Source organism: Cavia porcellus, unplaced genomic scaffold, assembly GCF_034190915.1.
Source record: "Cavia porcellus strain 051 isolate PalLab524CR breed Dunkin Hartley unplaced genomic scaffold, mCavPor4.1 scaffold_16, whole genome shotgun sequence".
Classification (NCBI taxonomy): Eukaryota; Metazoa; Chordata; class Mammalia; order Rodentia; family Caviidae; genus Cavia; species Cavia porcellus.
In genome coordinates this window covers 64,104,712-64,127,876 of record NW_026947499.1, presented here as the reverse complement: position 1 = coordinate 64,127,876, position 23,165 = coordinate 64,104,712, and the positions used below count along the sequence as shown (strand labels likewise).

Sequence of the window (23,165 nt, the reverse complement as noted above, 5' to 3'; positions counted from 1 at the left end):
CGGTCAGACAGAAGCAAAGAAAAGACCTTCTTCCAGAACAAAGAGAAGTGCACCCTTTGCATAGGGATGAAAAGAGGACAGGGGACATTAGCTGTGAAGATTTTAATAAAAATCTGTGGTCAAAGTTCTCTGGCCACCTTGCATCAGAGTGGGCAGGGTCCTTGAAGTGTTCTTGTAAATTTTTAGGTATCTGCAGGAGTCCCCAGAACTTGCAAAATTCCTTGTCCTATCTTATCTCCTTCAGGACATCCTGTGTTTGCTTGTTGGGAGCAGGAGCCAGGGGTCCGGCAGTGAACGGGTGTGGGAAACCACACACTGAAGCTGGACCTCAATCAGTTCCTCATCCTATAGTGACCTCAGCCTTCTAGACAAAGCATCGCGCTGATATTAACCTGGGAAAAGCTTCATAACATAAACAATAGAAGTTTCTCATGGGCCCAAGAACATGTTTACCTCCTGGGCTGCACAACATAGAAGTTTCTCACGGGCCCAGGAGCATGTTTACCTTTGCTGTGTGCACAAGAAAGTGTCCTGAAGTGACTTGTACTGCTCTTTGTTTTGAAACATTATAAAAACTCTGTAGTCTTTCAATAAATCGCCTTTTGCCTCCTGAGCAACTGGTCTCCCTGTGTCTTCAGTCTCTCGCCTGACTCCTTCCCCGCGCTGGCCGCGGCACCTGGCATTTGCTGATGACCGCTTGGGCACCAAGCTGAGTTCTCTTCCCAGAGTAATGCCTCTCTGCTAGGCAAGCTGACTGGGGGCGAGGAGAGTCAGGTCAGGTCCCACTGAAGCCTTGCACTAGCTAGTGTGGCCTTGTTAAGAAGTAGTGGGGGGGGGGGTGTTGCAGCTTCCAAGAACCTCCTTTTAAGTCCCTTGTTCTTCATTCATTCTTCTACATAATACCCAGAAATGGCAATCAGAACTCTAGGCTTCTGTCCTGAACCTTTCACATGAGAGCAAATCCCTGAGAACATCAGGGCATGAAGCAGATAGGAAGGGCATGAAGACTCAGTAAGACACAGCCTCTCTATTGTCTCCATATTATCCTCTCAAGACATTATGCAGCAGAATCCAAAACTTCATTATCCATTGGTGAACTCAGTCCTACCCAATACACATTCTACCAGTCACATCACTTTTCTGGTTTTAATACATTTGCTATTGAATACCACGACTATCCACAATCTGTCACCAAGTAATCTCTTGTTTTCTTTACCTCTTGTTTTCTTTATACACCTTTTGATTTCCTGCCACTAAATCATTGCTCATATGAATTTTCCTTCTTGGAATGTATTCAAACTTCTCCTTTAGACATACTACTTCCCCTTTAAATCCCAACTATATTCCTAATTCTTGGCTTTTCTTGGTCAACAGAGGCATATGTGATCTTGTCTTTCTTTGAACTACTGTACTGCAGTTATTCTGTGTGTGCCACTTAACACAGCAAAGCTTAGATTTCCTGTTACATGTCTGTCTCATCTTTCCAAAGATTTCAGGTCCCCTAAGAAAAACTTCTGCTGAAAAAAGTATAGAAGATTGTCTCCAACTTTCCAATCACCCAGTATGCCCAAAGAGGCAGTCTTTCTTATATATTGAAAATGCCCAATATTGATTGAAATCCTTGAAAAAATAACCGTTTATGAGCTTTTACCATCAAACACTCATTGTATCTTTTTTTTTGGTCTTTTTGAAACAGGATCTCACTATGCGGTTCAGGCTGGCCTTGGGCTCACTGTTAGCCCAAGCAGGTCTTGAACTTGCAACAATCCTCCTGCCTCAACCTCCCAAGTGCTGGGATTACAGGAGTAAGCTACCACCCCTGACCTCACTGTATCTTTTATTAGCTAAAATTTAACAGTGGCTTGACCTACCATCCAGATTGCAATAAGGTGTATTGAGAATAACAACCATGTAGGTTTCAAGAAAACAAAATGTATGCTGAAGTCCTGTAATACTCCCAAGATCTTGTTTTGACTGATTAGACTCTGTTCCATTCTGTGCGATAGTAGCAAGTTTGAAGGTATAGGCAACTAATTTGAAGGCAATAAGATTCACAAAGATGCCCATTCTGGTTTGACTATTGTCTCCTTTGGAAGTCCTGTAATGTTCACAATGCCTAAGTTTTATTGGTCTTGTTCTCCACTGTTTTGTCCGGCTTTATAATATCTAATGAGATGGACAATTCCTTTTAAGGAAACAAGAGACAATGTTGATAACCATTGTTGATGACCTTGTACTCTGTTCTACATCATGTGCTATGTCTATCCTTGGTTTTGACTTACAGCTTTGTTTTGCCATATTTGACTTTATTCTCTCCCCCCCAAAAAAGTAATAAGAACTAAGGAGTAATAAAATCCAAAATGTGTAAATTTTGTTATAAAAAAGAGAGGGAGGGGAAAAAAAAGAGCTCTAACGGATATAACAACAAGTGTGTTTAGGGATGTTAAATAGCTGACTATATTAATGTTTTTGGATCATTGAACACAGCTGTTTGCAGTCTCTCAGTTCTAATCTTAGAAAAGAGTTACTAAGTGGAATAAGGAACAGAGGTTTAAAACAAATCAATGGTTTTTCAATGTCAAAAGTACACAAGGTATAGTTCACAATATAATGACAGTATAGAAAAAAGATAAAGAACCACAAGCAAAACAGAATAGACAGAATACTAATGACAAGCATATATATAGAAGCAAGATGTGGAAAAACGGCAGAGTAGCGAGCAACAACTCAACCTCACTGAGATTCAGAATCCAGACACTGGAAAATAACAACTTTGGGAAGAAAAAAAGAGAGAAGTTGTTATCTACGCATCAGGAATGATCTGCCAGGAAAACTAAAAGCTACAGAGAAACTGAAGAGACAGAACACAACATAGAGAAGGAACGAAACAGTCTGCTGGCTCGCAGCTCACAGGAAAGGGAGAAATAACCTACAGAGATAAAGTGGATCCTGAGGACCCCAGAGGGCCCCTGGGACAAATGGACCAGAACAGCAGTTGCTGTGATCTGCTGGATGGCAAGGGATTCTGTTTGCCAAGGGGTCCTTCAACAGGCAACAGCTGGTGAGCGACTCCAGCCCAAATGTACAACATCAGTGAAGAAAGTGCTTGGTCAGATGCCTAGAGAAGGACTGATGGTCTGAAACGGACTCAGGAGTACTCACATGGCTTTACCTCCAGGATCCCTGCACTAACATCCCCACAGTGACTGAGTGACAGACACCACAGGAGACAGCTGAAGTCAGACAGCAGTCTGCAAAGAGACTATATAAAGGTTTCAACTAACAGAAACAGGCTCAGTCTGAGTGGCTCTGGATTTGAAACCTGTAATCCTGGCGTTGTCACCTTACTCCTACTGTGTGCTTCTGCCTGCATCCAGCAGAGACGTGAGGGCTGACAGCCTTCTTTATCTACCAGTGTGAGCAGGTCACAGCTTAACTTGGGCACTAATCAAAAACTGTAGATTCTAGGAGAAAAGCATGTATTCAAAATAACACCAAGGTTGTTTTCCTTTATTTTATGAGTGTGTGTGTGTGTGTGTGTGTGTGTTTTCCTCTTTCTTGTTGGGACTTGGGACATTTTCCTTTATCCCTTTATTATCTTTATCTTTTCTCTTTACTTCTTCTTCTTTTAACTTTTTCTGTCTTTTATTCTCCATCTGTTTTTACTCTCTTTTTTTCTTTTATCTTCCATTTCTTATCGGTTTTTTCTCTTATCTTCATCTTCCTGCTCCCCAATAAGATCCTCTGCCTCTTATCTCTCTCCTCATATTATATAGTTTAAGTTTTTAAATTTTTTTTCACATTCTACCATTCCCAACCCTCTACACTGTTAATAATGTAACTGTAAAGCTTTATTAATCTTTTGCTAGTTAACTCTATAAAATTTTGTTGAATTCTTTTCTACCATTAGCAAAGATATAGCTGTTACATCTAGTACATATTAGCTGTAAGTCAATCCCTATGTTGTCTTAATGTTTACACTGTAATTATGGATTTCTTCTCTAGGTTTAAGGGTGATACATAATTCCTTCTTATGGTACGTCAATATCCAATTTGTCTTGGATGATTTGCTTGATATTACCAGGATCACACACTTGTAAACCATTACCCAGATTACCTTGGTGACATTAACAATACCAGGGTATGTTCATAGAAAACTCAAGTATTGGGCCAATTATACTACATCTTCCCCTCCCAAAATAACAAACATGGCCAGATCTTGGAGCAGAAACAAAAGGATTACAGTTAGCCTTGCTCAAAGTACTTTACTGAAAAGCAACTTATTAAAGAGATCTCCATACTAGCAATAAAGTTTCTATACTGCACATGTCCAGAAACCTTAACATAAAACTAACAAATAAAAAAATAGACAGTTGGGCATGGTGGTGCACACCTGTAATCCCAGCACTCAAGAGGTGGAGGCAGGAAAATTGCTGTGAGTTGAAGGCCAGCCTGGGCTACATAGTGAGTTCAAGGCCAGACTCAACTGCATAGTGATACACTGTCTGAAGAAACCAAAAAGAAAAAGAAAAAACAGAACAGGAATAGACAAGTCGATTGGTGAAGAGTTACCATATCAGCTTTGTTTTACTACCACTATAACTGACCCACTATGTCAAATCTGCATTTCTAAAACTACATGCTATTCCTAATAAATGCAACTCTAAATTTAATGTGGTGAGAAAGGAGGAATTTGAAGGGCATGTAATTTTACACTTTATAGGAGGACTGGAAAGCTTCCAATCTGAACGTAAATTTATCTAAAAGGAAATCAATATAGGACATTCAACAAAATGCTGAGTAATAAGATAAATCATTTGAAGAATTAATCAGATTAAGTTTAAAATGGTACTTTACGAATCCTCTATAAACTGATTATTTCATAAAAAGGACCTGTAGAGCTTTTAATGAAGATGACAGGAAACTAAAAGAAACTTCAAAAGCAAATGTGTTTAGGCTGCTTGACTTTTACCAGCAATAAAGAAATGAAGAATGATGTTACTGAGCCAAGATGAATGCTAAACTTAGCTAACGTATTTTATAGCTTATAAATCTATAAGCATGGCAGAACACAAGCAATTACTAGAGGTCATTCCACCTCGATGAAATGATTACTGAGGATTAAAATATGTAACTTAAACACAGCCATTTTTGCAGCAAATGTTAAATTTGCCAGTATGTTTATTTAAAACTCTAAATTAAAGAAAGACATTTCTTTTCTATAAATAAATATGTAATTCTGTAAATAAATTCTGAAAGTAAGTACTTTAGGCTTTGCAGATCAAGGACTAAGATTGAGGATTTTATGTAAGTAATTACATAAGACCTTACACTAATTTTTACTGAAATTAGAAATATAATAATAGTTGTCTATAATTTGGAGGTAGCAAAGGTCTACTCATAAAAAGAACGGAGTTTGCCCAGCACCAGCCAATAAAAGGAGTCATACCCTGAAGCCCTGTCACCACCGGGACACACACACACACACACACACACACACACACACACACACTAGTAAACCACTGTCCTGTGCCTCTCCAGCTCTACAGGAGGCCCAGATCCTAGTTAGGCCCCCAGATCTTAGTTAGGCCAATCCACTAACTACCTTAAGGGGTGACAGCCAATACAGGAAGTGCCCATGATGCAGCAATGGGCTGATTAGGAGGAACACACGAAAATGTCAAGTTGAAGGAGCAAAATACAATCTCCAACCTCCAGCCCACACAAGATAAATTCAGGAGACACAAATGTAGTAGAAATTAGAGGTTACCCATCTGAAATTTGTGAAAAGATAACAACTGAAACAAAGAAACTCAGTTCTTGTATTATTTGGTTAATTTTATATGCTTATGTCTGATTGTCTGGACAGCTATTTTGAAGATAACAAGAGACATTAAGGTATCTATTGTTAAATTCCTATTATCTTGTTTTAAAGTCCTGTATCCTTTTCATTGTTTTGTTTTGTTTGGTTTAATTTTGTTTTGTTTTGTTTTGTTTGATTTTTACTATGTCTGATAGTATGAGCAGCTATTTTGAAGATAACAAGATATATTATGGTAGCCATTGTTGACTTCCTATTATCTTGTTTTGAAGTCCTTCATCACTTTCATTGTTTTGTTTTTGATTGGCTTTATTGTTTTATTTTGTATGGTTTTATTATCTGTAAAATAAAATAGAGAATGCAGTTTTTGAGGGGTCGATAAATGACATTTGGAGTAATTGGTGATACTCTCTATCATCAAACGTGATTCCAAAAGATCATGTGCAAAACTACTCCTAGCTCCTGGGCCATGCAAAGCACTCAAGCAAGCCACTATTACTTTGCCATCACTTGCTCTAAATACTAGTTATCTGAGAAACAAAAACACTAATGCCACAAATCTTTTAATTTCCAAAGTTTCACTAAAGTTACCTGAGAAACAAAAACACTAATGCCGAAAACCTTTCAATTTCCAAAATTCACTTTTTAGTAACTGCAATCATTTGGCTTTGGCTTGTTTTGATTTGTTTTGTTTTTGTACCAGGAATCAAACCCAAGGGCCTTGAGCTTGCTAGGCAAGTGCTATACTACTGAGCTACCTCCCCAACCCACTATAATCATTCTGAATATTCACAATCATATTCAAAATGATTTTATCCTCAAACTTCTTAATTTTTAAAATGGATTAAAACATAACTTAAACACAGCCATTTTTACAGCAAACACTAAATTTGTATGTTTATTTAGGACTCTAAATTAAAGGCATGCATTTCTCAATTTTTAAAATGTATTAACTTCTCAATTTTTAAAATGTCTAATCTTATTCAGACTCCTAGTACTCTGGGAGGCAGAGGCAGGAGGATCACAAGTTTGAGCCCAGCCTGGACAACTTGGTGACTTGGTGAGACCCTGTCTCAAAATTTTTAAAAAAGGTGCTGGAGATGTAACTCAATGGGAAAGCCCTGGGCTCAATTCCAATGCCACAAAATTTAATTAAATTAAATTTTTTAAAAGTGCCTTATCTTTTTATAACAGGTTCTGAAAGGTATTTTTCCTTGATTCTTAACAAAGACTCTAAACAAAAATTACTAAACACAGATAAGAAATTTAATCTTCTTAAAAAGAAACTAAAAAAAAAATACAGAATAAACAAGTGAGGACAGTAAATGGAATAATATAAAGAGGAAAGTTGGGTGTTTCTCTCACCAAGATCTCAAGAAAATATACCTTGGAAATCGTGATTTGACACAGATGAATATTCACTTTCAAAATTCTGAATATCACTATGAGTAACATTCTCATTCAATTCTAAGCATTAATTTAGTTTTTGGATTTTGAGACATGGTCTCACCATGTGGCCCAGAATGGCTTTGAACTTCTGAGTTCAATGGCTCTTCCTGCTCAGTTCCCTCAAGTAGCTAGGATTAGAGGCACACAACACTCTCCTGAGCTTCCTAAACATTAATCTAAACTGTATAACTTCACTCTGCAACCTTGGCAAAAGTCAAGAAAAACTTCACTGGCTTATCTTTTTCAAATTAGCTTCATATTCCAGCCTCATTTAGGGACCTAGACTGGAAAACCATTATCATATAGTGAAAACACGTGCCTGATGCCTACATCACCAAATTAAAGGAAATACTAGTACCCTGCTCCTAATAATAAATGAAAATATTAAATATTCATACTGAACTAAAAGATTTAAATACTTAAAATATTTTCTTATGAATGATAAAGTTAAGTGTAGATATCTAAAAGCTTCATTTTACTTAATTTGTAAAATGTTTAAACAAGTCAAATACATAAGTCTTAAAAGGAGGAACATGGTACTGAATATAAACATTAAAATACAAAAGCACATTTTTGTTTGTTTTATGCCCTTTCTGAAGCACTTGATAAGTGCAGTAATTTTTTAGTATGACATTTGTGGGAGAATGTGAAAAGTCTACTGGTTATACTCTGAAACTGTGGATATCTAATCTTAGCACTTTAAGCTATGCATTTTGATGTAAGTTTCTTTGCTCTTATAATTTCAACTATTAAAACAAGGATTTAAAATTTCAAAAATAAGAGAAATAAACTAAATATATGTGAACAACTTTTAGCACAGACATCAATGCAAGCAAGAACTTATTATCCATTCACCATATTTTTAAACACCCTTCAACATATTTTATTCTAAACTAATGATAAACAAAGAGTAGAGACCCTAAGGATATAGCCTTATGGTATAACACATGCTGGTTCATTCCCCAGCAACAGGGGAAAAAAGATAAAGAACAGGCAGAAACAAGCATATTTTGGGAAAGCTCCCCTAGATTTTTCCGATAACTCCAGACCCAATTTGGCACCACATTTTAGATATTTAATACTCAACCTTCATATATATATACATATATATATATATGCATACACACATCTGATTTACATATGTTAGGTTCGATCTGCACAACTGTATGCCAATGTCGGTATAAAATTCTCAGTTATTCCTAATTTTCACTTCCTTTAGTTTCAATGGCAATGTAACATGAACATGCACCATTTTTTTGTAAGGCACATTTAAGTCAAAAGCCACAGAATTTCAATAGTCCAACAGCACTTTAGAGATCAGGCTACCTGCCTGAGTCTATTGATTCATCAAAGAAGAGAATCAACTGAAAACCATGCCTGTGATCACAAACCACTGATTAACTTCAGAGCCCTTCGGACCAGCCAAGATGCAGCACATCTTTCAGGTAACTTGAAATTAGATTTATGCATGAGAATTGTTTAAGAAATGTCCACTTCTCAGCTAGCTAGTGTAAGAACCTTATTTTACTTCAGAACTCAAAAGTTTTAAGGAAAGTTAAATATTTATTTTCATATTATACTTGGTATTTTCAAAATTTTACACATAATTCAGTAAATATTTATCAACACAAAATCCCCAACTATTGCCATTTTAATCTTAACCACCTAAAAAGTTTAAATAAAGTGATTCAAATTTCTTATGTTACTTTCTTCTTTACTATTACTGCAGTAAACACCTTAGCATACAGTGAAAGCTTAAAATGAGGACTCAAGAGCCCTGAGTTTTCATCTGAATTTTTTAATACTGTATTCTTAACTAGTTTATTGCCAAAGCTCAACCTTTCTCATCTCCTGCTTAACTCTGTGACTAATCTGTATTGCTTCTAATTCTTACATCTCAGAAGATATGCATTACTTTACTTTTTCTAGAGATGAAGAAACCAAGCTTCAGAGAAATTATATTAATTTTCCAAGAATCTGAACATAAGTGGCTCAGCCAGAACTTGAACTACCTCTCCATGATATCAGCTGGAGTCCGTGTATAGTCTGATAATAACATATGATCCTAGTGTGGATGAGTATAAATTGAGTATCCAAAATGTTTACATTTCAGATTTAAGGCGTTTTCAGATTTTGAAATATTTTCATAGACTTAAACAGTTGAACATCCCTAATCTGAAAGTCTTGAAATTCAAAATACACCAAAATCCAAAATATTCTGAGGGCCTAACATGACACAGCCAAAAATTTTTGGTTTTGGACTACATTTGCAGACCAGTACAGATGAATAAATAAATAAGCTTACTTAAAAAACACACAGGTCACTTTCTCTAGTTCTTATTTTGAAAATTCTTAGTGAAAGATTTAAAACCTACTTAGGCTGCAGATACTATTCTTACCACTGTTATTAACACTGAAGAAAGCACAATTAAAAATGTCAATTTTGCTTTGAGAGATAACACTGTAAATTAAATTTTTAAAAAGGTGCCCCTTCTTGCCTAGCTAAAAAATAAAATTATTCTGAGAATCCCATTATATCATTAGGTAAATATTTATTAAAAACTGTACACATAAATGCATATTATAGAACAGAAATCAAGATTACTTGGGATCAGTTCTTTGCCTTTCGGCAGATAAAAACACTCAGATATGAATACAAAGAGGATTAAAGATTTGTTTAACACTGAATACCATACAGTATTTACATTGCAGTATCATCAATCCAATTTCACCACTGCAGTTGGATAAAAATATCATGATTCAGTTCCATCAGAAATCAAAATGTTTCCCCAATAAAATCTAAGTACTTCTGTCCTGTCATCTATCATTAAAATGTTTAGTAAAAATAATACTAGTAAAATGTTTAATAAACAGTGCACAACTTATTCCGTGTGGTCAATGACTCCTGTACAAGTTTAAAAACTAAGACCAAAAAAAAAAAAAAATACAGAGAATGTGGGACATAATCATTAATAAACAAGGCCTACGCAAAACCAGAACTGAAGTTTCCAGCTAGCTTTAATCTGTATTATGCCCTAAAAACACGTAATTAGCTCAAACTGAAAGGCACGGTGCACACCTTAGTCATATAATATGTGCCCTCCTAACACACGACTTCACTAAGCTTCATCAGTCCTGTGACTCTGGGTCTTTTCCAACCATGGCCAACGTGTTCAGCTGTGTCCTGGGTCAATACCCACACAGGTAGTAACACGATCACCCAACCAGTCGATTACTTCCCAGTTATATCTTGATATAACTTATTTTTTACCCCTTTCTCTTCATCTCAATGAACAGCACCCAGAGGCCAGGGACGCATACAAACTGCCCACTGAATGAATTCTCCACCTGACTTACTTTCTACTGCATTCATTTAGTTTGCAACTATTCAAACCCCGAGTAAGAGAAATGCAGTTTACAAACGCGGGTGCCGCGCAGAGACTGGAGCAGCAGAAAAAGCCCTGGGAGAGGGAAGGCGCTGCCTGTCACCCGGTGAGGAGGGGACCCCGCCCGCCGCTCACCTCGATCTCACGGATGTTGTTAGAGGTGACGAAGATGCCGATGCCGATGGGGATGAAGATGAGGCCGACGATGAAGAACGTCGGCAGCACGGTGCCCGCCGTGAGGATGGGCTGCCAGGCGGGCAGCCGCTGCTGCTTGAAGGCCGTGTTGTCCGGCCTCCGCGTCTTCGCGGCGCCCCCAGGGGCGCACGGAGGCCCGCCGTCCACCTCGTCCTTGGGGTTGCAGTTCATCGCCATCGGACCCCAGGGCGCGGCTCTACAAGCTCAGGTGTTCTGCCCAAGGAACCCGCCCCCGACCCTGGTGAGACTGGGGCAGGGGCCGCCGCCACCGGCGAGGCGGAAGGGGCGGGGCATGGATGGCCGGAAGCGGCAGTCCGCTGGACCTCCGAGGGGCGGGAGACCGGAAAAAGAGAGAAGACTGCAGTGAAAAGAAAGGGAAGGTACTTAGTCAACAGAAAAGGAAGACGCGCCTAAAGGCCGCGATAGCGCATGCGCGACGCGAAAGTAAATGCGTAGTCGCAGCGCCTGAGTCGTGGGTGCTTCCGGGTTGTCAGGACCAAGTTGGGTGGGGGGCAAGAGCGACCCACTGGCCAGAACCGCACACGTCAGCGATGTTGGGGGCTTAGACCCTGGACAGACTGTACTCTGACGCTGTCTCTGAAGCAAATCAGAACTTCTCAAAGGTCACTGCAAGGTTATTTGAGGCCAGTGCAGTTAGTGCAAAGGTAAACTTAAATTGACCTGAGTGACACGTTTTGTTCTACATCGAGGAATCAGCATTTCTTGCTTAGCACTACTGTCTTGCCTTTCAGTTGTTATAAGCTGAGAAACCCAAAATGTGCTGTACTTATTATTCAACGTGCCTTGACAACTTGTTCTGTTCCTGTAAAACTTGTGTAATTGCCATTTAAATTGCAATCTTGCAACATACTCACCTTGTAATCTCCTCCCTGCCTCCCTGGTTCCTGTAACTGCCTGATCTGCCTCCCTGGTTCCTAAAAACTAAACCAAAATACCTTTTATGGAGACAAACTGATCCTGAGGCCCTGACCCTGCCCTTGCAGCTTGCTGCTTTATAACTCTCTGCAGTCCTTTGCTCGGGGCACGCTTCCCGGACTGCTTTCCGGGACAGTGTCGCTGCTGAGCTCAGCTAATAAAAGCGCTTCCTTCTTAATTTTTGGAGCCCGTTGTTTTTCTGACCATCACATCAATAAGTGTGCCGTACTTTCCAGATCTTTGCGTTATTTTACTCTTTTTGGGGACTACCATTCTCTTCTGCACGTTGATGTAGTGTATGTTTGGAAAGGTCTTTAATAATGGCAATTTTTAAAAAGTACAGCAGTATATAAAATCCAGTACTACGTATCTTAAAACTTAAAAAGAAATACTCAAAATATGCATCCAAGTAACTAAGGATGTCAAAGTAGTGTAGAAACAAGAAGTACAGAACCCAACCAAAATGTAGCTATAGTGGTAACTTCAGTTGATTGGAGAATTTGTTTTCTTTTTTATTAAATTTTATTTAAGGGAAAAAAAGCAAAACAAAAAAGAGTAGAAATAATACAGAATTTCAAAAAATCACTAAGAAATCACTAGTTGATAAATTACATATTGTTTTCTATTTCTTTTCGCTTTTCTATACTATCTAAACTCTCTATAATAAGCATATATTTAATATTCATTCCACATTGTTAGGCTTTGAAATCTAGACAGAGAGTAAATCATCTGAAAACAAATACCCAAACTTTATTTTTTAAGGACTTTGTCTCCAGTTAGGCGTTTTAGAAGGCAAACCTACATAAAGAAATCTAAACAGTGCTGGGCTCTCATAAGTTACAATTAAATGTTTGGGTTTTTTCAGTTATCACCAGTCTCAAGCATGTGAGTCAATCAAATTTCAGTTTGAGAGGAATGTAATGGTTGATGCCTACTAATGACAATACTAACTTTCTTGAGTTTATTCTTACAAAATGTCTATATCTCACCAATTCTTAGTACCACTAAAAACTTAGCTGCATATTTTATTGTGGCCAATGGAAGTTTACTGACAATCTTAGGTTTAAATGGAAAACAATCTGTCACAGTTAACGGAAAAGGCATGGAGTCCTTTTATTTTACTAAGTTACCTTTGTTAGTAAAAATGTATGTCACAGTGTTGGGCATAACCCAAAAGTGTAAGTTTTTCTCCCAACTGCTGCCTGTATGATCATATCCACTAAATGTAACATTTCCTTAATTGATTTGCCATTCCAGCCTTCTGTATAAATGGTTATTGCAGTCAACTTCCATGTCCATGAGTTCAGCATTCACAGATTCAACCAACATGTGATCAAAAAATATTTAGGAAAAAATTTGTGTTTGTGCTGCACATGTTCTTTTTTTGTATCATTATTCCCTAAATAATACATTATATTATACCAACCATATGTGTATCACTTACATTGTACTGTGTGTTATAAGCACCATAATCTAGACATGGTTAATCTAGATATGGATGTGCATAGGTTATATGCAAACAACTAAACCATTTGTCTTAGTCACTTTCTTGTCACCCACAATTTAAAAAAGGACAGATTTGTTTTGTCTCATATTTTGAGTCTGTAGGTGTCTGGCTTCAAGAGAAAGACATGGCATAGGGGCTAGCTATGCCCCTCCATGGCACGGGGAAAAGCTGCTCACCTCATGGCATCTAGGAAGCAGACAGCAAACAAAAGACCTGAGGTGGTAGATACACCCTTAGTGACCTGGCTTTTCTGACCAGCCCCCACCTTTTAAACACCACATTTAGTTATTATACTTGATAATGCTACCACCTTTCAAAAATCTCACCTATGATTCAATGAGGCTTTGGGAAGGGAGTGGTGTAATATAAACCATAACATTCTAGCCACCACCCTCAAAAGGCTCATGCAAATCTCTTTATGCAAAATGCGTTTAGTTCATTCCTTAAGTCACCAAAGTCCTAATAGTTTCAGCATTGCTGAAAAGTCCCAAATCTAAAGTTTCCTCTGAGACTCAAGAAACTCTTAGCTGTGGTTGTAAACAAACCAAGAAGAATGTTAAACACTTACTATGTGCAATGGCAAAAGTTAAATATCTCCATTCCAAAAGGGAAGGATGGAGGATAGAAACCAATAAAAGCAAACAAGGTCAAGCCTGAGCAGGGCAAACATTAAATCCTGTAGCTGTGTCCAGCCCCAATTTATGACCAGATTTGAGCTCCAATAGTTTGGGTGGCCCTGCTCTTACAGTATTGCTATTTGCAATCCTAATGGTCTCTCTCTTGGGCTGATTCTAGTCACTGTCTTTTGCTTTCTTCAGATATTTCACATTCTTGGCTTCTCCAACTTCCTATAGTCTCCACTTTACTTTTGGTTTCACTCTCACAGCTTTGTGTATTGTCCTCTCAGGGGTATGCCTGGCTTCCCAGGCCTTCAGAAATCTGGATGGAAGTCACCCTGACCCAACAAGTTTTACAGTCTGTATCCCTATAAAATCAGTACCATATGGATGATACCAAGGTTTGCCACCAGCTGGAGCACTAGCCAGACCCTCTAGAATCATAATTGCCTTCATTCCCCAAGTGCTTGAGTGTCTGAGCACTGTGAATAGAATCTGCGGAACAACTTCTCTAGGTGTCTCTTTCTGAGCATGGTAACCTCAGGCTTCCTTATCAGAGCACAGTTTTTCATTTCAGTTTTGCAATTTGAAACCTGCAAAGGTGAGATCTTCTTGGTTCATGTGATGCTCTCAAGCCATTGTTCCTATTGTTCTGATCCAAAGTACTTGACTTATTTTAAGTACTAATCTTTTCAGCATCTAAGCTCTTCCCTACTCTAACTTTACAGTTTTGGGGGGTTTCAGTCCATAGTCAGCTGACTCCAAGGCAGGATGGCATGGATGAGGGGCAACCTCTTATGGCGGCCACAAGCAACAAGAGCAAAAGGACAAAAAGGGGAAATCATGCCTCCTTTCCTTCCTTATATCATATACTGGCTACTTGCCCTTCGGCAGGTGCAGCACTCACACCACCAACAGCAGTGCTAGAAAGCAAACCAATCACAAACACTAGACTCAGCTGCCTCCATGACTGCATGAGGCTTGGGGAGCGACCCAGACACAAACCATAACACCTCCTGATAGTGTCAGTTTTCCTTTCTGTTCTTACTAACAAACCACACATCTGGGTGTTCCCCACTGCCTGCTGTTTTGTCACATTCTGCATGGCCTTAGAACAAGGACCCACAGGGAGCTGATTACAATATAAAAGAATAATTACGTACTTGTCCTTTTGTGCTAGAAAATACATTTGACTGAAAGATTTTTACAGTACAAACCTTAAATTCTTGTCTAAATACATTTTTATATCAGGTCTCAAAAGGTGAAATTGCTTTACCAGATCTCATGAAATTCTCAATTTCCTTTCTACTATCCTTCTTACCTAAATGGCACAACTGTTTTCACCTCAATATCATAGTCTCAGAGACCCAGAATTTTACGATTTCCTTAGTCATGTAATATTTCATGGTAGTCAGTATTAGGTAGTGTTTCATTAATCTGCTGAAGTAGGAATTTTTAAAGGAAAAAAACATTGTTTGCCAGTAAGAGACAATTAAAAAAAAACTGTTCTTGTAATGGGTTGTCATGCTCCCAGCACCCCAACTCAGTGCTGGAGATTAAACCCAGAAATGGCTGAGCTACTTTGCAACCCTTTTCTATTTCACTATAAGACAGGGTCTAGCTAAATAGTCCTGGCTGGACTTGAATTTTCAATTTTCATGCCTCATCCTCCTGAATAGTTTGGATAACAGGGATGCATCTCTATGTTCAACTATATATGTGTTTTCAAACTGGGGCATACAAGTGACTAGAGATGTGTGGGGCAGGGGTGTGGGTGGATGTTGACACATAATGTTAACTTGCTGATACCTGGTAGGGGTAGGATTTATGTGGCTAAATCAAAACTAATTCTTACTATCAGATCAGTGTAATAAAGGCAATAAATAACTATCCCAAATATAACATAAATTTGAGATGATAAATCAGATGCAAACCCATCAATCTGAAAAAGTAGAGATTTTTAGCTTTCAGAGGCAAATTTTGTTGTAGTGTTCATTTTTGTTCAATTTCTTTGTTATGCCATTGAACAAGAAACATGCAAGAAAAAATGTGTACCTTCAGAAATGGGCAAGAGGAAACTAAAATTAGTCTTTTAATTGCTTGGTTGAAGTGCCAAAAATTGTCATGTTTGGTTCTTCTGATGTTTAGTGCTGCTGTCCCTCCACTTCATGCCATCTTCAAACCATTTTATGCTTCCCTGCAACTTACAGTTGTTTAGGTAAGTTGAAGAGAATTGAGAAAGACACGTGATGCTTTTTATAGCATGAATTTCAGAGAAAGTTCTCCTTTACTGGAAAAATTGTTATCAGCAACTTTTGGCTTTATTTTCCCTCTATTTGATTAATTACGGAACGTAGGGAACTTTGATAGAGCTAGGTGATTTTAATTTTAGTTTGTCTCCAGGGACTTTTAGAAGAAAGAATAATGTTAGAATTTCCTGTGTTTATCACATGAGATTGATCCAAACTGATTTCAAAAGCTTTTTTAAAAACTCAGTTTTTCTTTTGTAAATAAGGAAGGGAAAGGGTTAAAGAGAAGGAAAGAGAGAGGGAAAAAAGAACAAGATATGTCATGTATGTATGCAAAGTCCCTATGAGGCATGTTACATTATGTATATCTAAAATGTACCAATTTAAAAAAAAAAATCCAAGAAAACATAAATACAGGTATAGAATAGTTCCCAGAGCCCTGCATGTGGACATTCTCTGTGAGAATTTGATCAGATTTTCAAAGAAATGACTTAGGCTTCACTTTAGCCTGTGGTACGGGATCCAAGCACTACCTCTCAGGACCCATGTGTAGAAACCTCATGGCTTTCCTAGAGATTTGAACAACATAATATGACACGGATGCCAAGAAGAGCTTACTGTCACAGCTTTCCTCACAGTACCCTGCCCTGCTTCCTTTATGTTGTAATTTTATATTTTTTCCCCATTTACTCTACCCAAACTCATTCTGCAGAGCTAGTCTGCCCCTTCCTCTTCATTTTTACAAATAAAGTTTGTCACTGCCAAAAATTTAGCTTTTGTTGTTTTTTTTTAAATCTAGTTTATTTGTTGAACTTTCTCAGTTAGGCATTGAAGAAACGTTTTGTTCTCGGAGATTGTCTTATTAACCTAAGAACACTGTTGTGACAGTTAAAGATTTTGCAAGTTCGTGAAAAATTATGCAGTACTCAGAAGTACTAAACAAGATATTTAACTGGTTAGTGTCTCTGTTATTTTTCTCTAAGAAAAATAACACTGAAATTTCTTTATAAGCAGCCTAAGGAAAGAAATAAGGTTTAATTCCTTATGATTCCATAATTTATTTGTTTTTTTGTTTAGACAGTGGCTTGCTCTATAATTCAAGCTGGCCGTGAACTCACAATGTAGCCCAGACTGACCTTGAATTTGTGGAGGTCCTCTTGCCTCAGCCTCCCCAGTACTGGGATTACAAGTGTGCCACCCCACCTGACCCCACACTTTCCTTAAATAAAATAGTTTAATTCTAGGGAAACTTCAGAATTTATTATTCTATTGCATATAACCTCCCAGTTAATTACATATTCATGATACATTTTTTTTCAATAGGTGGCATCAATTATAGATAAGGTCTTCTCTTCAAATGTGTTGCCATCTAGAGGTTGACAGCCAGCTGACATCTGTTACATGAATAACAAATTATTTTTTACAAGAGTTTGGAGAAACAAAGAGACTTAGTTTATTCTATGGGGATCATCAAGAGATACAGGAAAGTAGATCTTTAAAAACATATTTTTATAAGTCATATATTTGGACCATTTTCGAACTTATTTTTAAGTTTAAATTTTTCTGATTTTCCAAGTTTTAAATTATTGCAGGTTCTGGGGATGGACACACATTTCATCATGATATGTTTTTGACATACTTGAGTCACTACTACCATGAGATTTTTAATTGCGTTAAAATAACCCCAGCATATAGTTACAGTTTAACCTGTGCAAAATGCTCTTAAAATGGCAAAGTTGACCTTACTGATCCTCAGCAGTGAAAAGCTTCCTTGACTCAATGGCACTAAATGATAGTAACATAAAAGACCAAGGGCCTCTCTCTAACTAACACACCATGTGGCTCATGTAGAGTCCAACAAACTGTTTCACTGAGTCCTCTCGACAGAGTGACTGGTGTTTATCAACGCTGTCACTCAGCAAACTGCCACTTCCTCCCCAACATAAGATCCACCTCCACAGAAGCTTCCTTATCCACTGATTCCCTCTCTCCCTTCAAGAGTCTTTTACCAGGTATTGTTAATCCCAGCGCTCAAGAGGCTGAGGCAGGAGGATTGCTGCAAGTTTGAGGTCAACCTGGACTACAAAGTGAGTTGAAGTTCAGTCTGAACTGCATAGCGAGACCTTGTCTCAAAAAAAAAAAACAAAAAACAAACAAACAACAAAAAAGAGCTTTTTGACCCCTAGGATGGAGCTGAGAGGTCCATTCTGAGTTCAGGATGACCTATGCATGCCTCCACTCTTGCATTTACAATACAGTGTTGAAAAATAACTCACTACACAGGGCTTTGTTACTGGACAGAGACCTTTTTTTTTATTCATTTCTAAAGGTCTGTCATATGGCAAAGTGCCTAGGACATAAAAGGTGCTTGGTAAAAAAAAATTTTTTTGAGAGTGGTATCTCACTATATAGCCTCAAAGTCACAATAAGCCTCCTGTCTTAGTCTCCTGAGTGCTGGGATTACAGGTGTATAACACCACTCCCAGCTTATGTAAAGCTTGTTGAACTGACCTCACCTATTTCAGTGAGCTCACATTACAGCAAAGAAATCACTTGCCAACAAACAACTAAAATACAATTAGGTCAGCGCTCTTTACATGTATAAGGGATTACAGGAGCTCCAAGGTAGCACATCTTCTGTAAGATGTCAGAAAGGTAAACTGAACACATGGATCTTATTGTCAGAGTGATATGATGGTTCTCCCACCAGAAGAGAATAGAATTTTTTTTAAAAACTGTGTTGCTAAGGGGTAATCGTGTCCTTTTTCTCAAGCAAGATTTTGTCAGGTTATGGCTGCATAAAAGCAGACATCTCTTATGCTCTCAAATTTGGAGAAATTCTCAGTTCATTAGTTTATGTAGGAGTCAGTGCTCCTTCAAAAAGTAAAAATGAATGAGCACCTTCTCTTGTTAAAGTCGTACAGACTCTGGTGTCCTGTTGAGGGACTTTTACAGACAGTATGTCTTCCTTTAAAATCAGTGATTAATGAGGATCATAAAAATTTTTTATCGAGCCAGAAGGAGAGGGCCCAGCTGAGCGGAGGGGATCCGGTCCAGCCCCACCCGCCGTCTCTCCCGCCCTGGGAGCACACAACCGCTGCCAGCCTGAAGGAGAGGGCCCAGCCCAGCAGAGGGACTTTGGTCCAGCCCCACCCTCTGCCTCCTCTGGCCAAGGAGCACACCACAGCCACTGGCGGGAAGGAGGGAGCTGGGCCTGCCTCTGGAACCTGCTCTGACCTCGCCTGTGACCTTCTTTTGATCTGGAGAACACCAGCACTACTGCCATTGCCTGGAGGAAGGAGCAGCCCTGCTGAGGAGGTTTGAGGCCTACTTAGGCCATAAAGGAACCTTCTATAAGCCTGGGGAGTTTTGCCATCCAAGGAACTGGATTGTTACACAACATCCAATCCCCGGGAGAGTATGAGATCCTTGCTCTAGGGGTTGGGGGCCCACTGGGCTTGCAGCCACACTAGACTGGACTGAGCAGGATTTGGGATTGCCTAGACCACACCAGGTGGCCTTTTATCAGTCAGGGAGCTTTGCTACCAGAAGGGGAAACTGTGCAAATTGAGGAGGCTTTAGGTGAACCTAAGAGGAGCCTGGCAAGCCTCTTTTAATCCAGGGGCTCGGCTGCCCAAGGAGGGCGCTACTACCAGAGAAGCCCCAAGAGTCAAGGACATAAGAGTCAATTTACAACCTGACCAGGGGAAACTCTGGAACAACACTTGAAATACGGTAATATAGGAAAATGACAAAATGAAACACCAAAATGCAATCTCAAACATCCAACCCATTCCAAGAAAGCCTAGGATCCATGTACATACAAGAAAATACATACCATATACCTGAAATACCTGAAACAATAGTAACCAAAATAAAGAAGCAACTACAGGAAGCTTTAAAGGAATTCAAACTAGAAATAATCTCTCAGGTAGAAGAAGAAATAATAAAAGAAATGAAGGAGATGCTGAACATATCTAAAGAAGAGGCAGTTAAAAAATTGGAGGAACTAAACAAAAAGATAGAATCTCTGGATGAACAATATAAGAAACAAACAGAATATATAAAACAAATGCAAAGAGATATACAGGAAATCAAAAACTCCATTGAAAGTTGTAAAAACTGCCTCAATGAATATGAAGATAGAATTTCGGACCTTGAAGACAAGATTGCAGCCAGTGAACAGGAAAGGAAAGATCTTTTAAAAATAACAAGAAATCAAGAAATAACAATTCAACACCTGCAAGATGATGCAAAGAATAACAACATAAGATTGATAGGGATAAATGAAAAAGGAGACAATATAAAGGATGTTAAGAGGATATTTAGAGAAATAATTGCTGAAAACTTCCCAAACACGAAATTGGAAACTGATATCAGGATCAATGAAGCATATAGAACTCCAAACAGCCATAGCCAAAATAAAACTACACCCAGACATATAATAATCACCAATCCAGAAATCGAACAAAAGAATAGAATATTAAAAGCTGTCAGAGAGAAAAGACAGATAACCTATAAAGGAAAACTTATCAGAATCACAGCAGACTTCTCAGTACAAACAATAAAGTCAAGAAGAGCATAGAGTGAAGTATTTCAGACCCTAAAGGAAAATAATTTCCAACCTAGACTGATGTACCCTGAAAAACTGTCCTTCAAAATTGATGGAGGAATAAGATACTTCCACGACAAAGAAAAGCTGAAGAAATTCATGATCACCAAGCCAACCCTGCAAACAATACTGAAAGACAGTTTAGATACACTTAGGAAAAAACCACTTAACAAAGCAGACAATTGAATAGAACAGAAAGATAAAGATGCAGCAGCAGAAATATAACATGTCAGCAATAAACCAATATATAACAGTTATAACCATTAACGTAAATGGTCTCAATAGACTAATTAAAAGAAATAGACTGGCAGAATGGATCAAGAAACAAAATCCTACCATATGCTGTCTACAAGAAACTCATCTAACCCAAAAGGATACTCACAGACTGAAAGTCAAAGGACAGAAAACAATACTCCATGCAACAGGAACCCAAAAAAAAGCAGGGGTAGCTATTCTGTTTGCAGACAATGTGAATTTCAAACCAATAATGATCAGAAGAGATAAAGCAGGTCACTACATACTGGTTACAGGAAAATTCAAGAAGAAGAGATAACTATCTTAAATATATATGCACCAAATTCCATAGCACCCGGTTATATAAAAAAAAATAATGTCAGAAGTGAAATTAGCAGTAATACAATTATAACAGGGGATTTTAACACACCATTGACACCAATGGACAGATCAACAAGATAGAAAACCAGCAAAGAAATAAAAGAACTGAATCACACCTGTGAACAAATGGAATTGATAGACATATACAGAGTATTCTGCTGAACAACAATAGAATACACATTCTTCTCAGAAGTACATGGATCATTCTCTAAAATAGACCATGTATTACCTCACAGAACATATTTAAACAAATCCAAAAGAATTGAAATCAACCCCTGCATGTTATCGGATCATAGTGATAAGTAATTAGTAATTAATGACAAAAGATACTGCAAAAAAACCCACAAACATATGGAAACTGAATAACACACTCTTGATAATCCATGGGTCACAGAGGAAATCAAAGAAGAAATTAAACAATATCTACAAACAAATGAAAACACAAATACAACTTACCAGAATCTGTGGGATGCAATGAAAGCTGTCCTCAGAAGGAAATTTATTGCACTGAGTTCCCACATCAGGAAAACAGAACGAATACAAATAAATAACTTGATGCTACACCTCAAACATCTACAAAAAGAAGAGCAAGTCAAGCCCAAAGCCAAAAGAGGAGAGGAAATAATAAAAATCAGAGCAGAAAGCAATGCAATAGAGACTAAGAAAACAATCCAAACAATTAATGAATAAAAGAGTTGGTTCTTTGAAAGAATAAATAAAATCAATAAGCCCCTAGCCAACCTTATTTTAAAAAGGGAAGAAAAAGCTCAAATTCATAGAATAAGGAATGAAAAAGGTGAAATCACTACAGACCTAATAGAAATACAGAAGATCATCAACACCTATATAAAAAACCTCAACTCTCAAAGGTTTGATAACACAGAAGAAATAGATTTCTAGAAGCATATGAAGTACAAAAGCTATGTCAAGAAGTTGTAAAACTGCTGAATAACCCAAATTCTATTAATGAAATCTAAAATGTAATTAAGTCCTTATCTACAAAGAAGAGCCCAGGCCCAGATGGATTCACTACAGAATTCGACAAGAACTACAAAGAGGACCTAATGCCGACACTCCTCAAACTCTTCAAGGAAATTGAAAGGAAAGCAATCCTTCCCAAGTCATTCCTGGAAGCAAATATTACTCTAGTACCCAAACCTGAGAAAGATCCAACTGAAAAAGTGAACTACAGACCAATCTAATCTCCCTAATGAACACAATGCAAAGATCCTCCATAAAATATTGGCAAATAGGATGCAGCAAATCATCAAGAAGATTATACACCATGACCAAGTGGGATTCATCCCAGGAATGCAGGGATGGTTCAACATAAGTAAATCAATAAATGTAATCCACCATATCAATAGAGTCAAAAGTAAGAATCACATGATCATTTCTATAGATGCAGGAAAAGCTTTTGATAAGGTACAACATTCATTTATAATAAGAACCTTGCAGAAAATTGGAATAGATGGTCTTTACCTCAACATAATAAAGGCGAACTATGACAAACCAACAGCCAGTATCATACTAAATGGTCAACAATTGAAGGCCTTTATTTCAAAATCAGGCACAAGACAAGGATGTCCCCTGTCACCGCTCCTATTTAATATAGTAATGGAAATACTAGCCAGAGCAATTAGACAAGAAAGAGAAATAAAAGGCATAACGATAGGAAAAGAAGTTAAATTATCACTATTTGCAGATGATATGATACTCTACATAGACGATCCCCAATACTCCATTGAAAGACTCCTAGATACAATAAATAAATTCAT

The 23,165-nt window shown here is 38.0% G+C and overlaps 1 protein-coding gene across 1 annotated transcript in view; it reads right to left on the bottom strand.

Annotated features, from left to right (window-relative positions):
• Positions 1-11,208, bottom strand: part of LOC100721198 (cell cycle control protein 50A-like) — a 30,224-nt gene extending 19,016 nt beyond the window's left edge. Inside the window, exon 1 of the mRNA XM_003478276.5 lies at positions 10,792-11,208. Within this exon, the coding sequence (XP_003478324.1) occupies positions 10,792-11,028 (237 nt within the window). The 5' untranslated portion in view covers positions 11,029-11,208. The remainder of the gene's footprint in view (positions 1-10,791) is intronic.
• Positions 11,209-23,165: the final 11,957 nt, after the last annotated feature.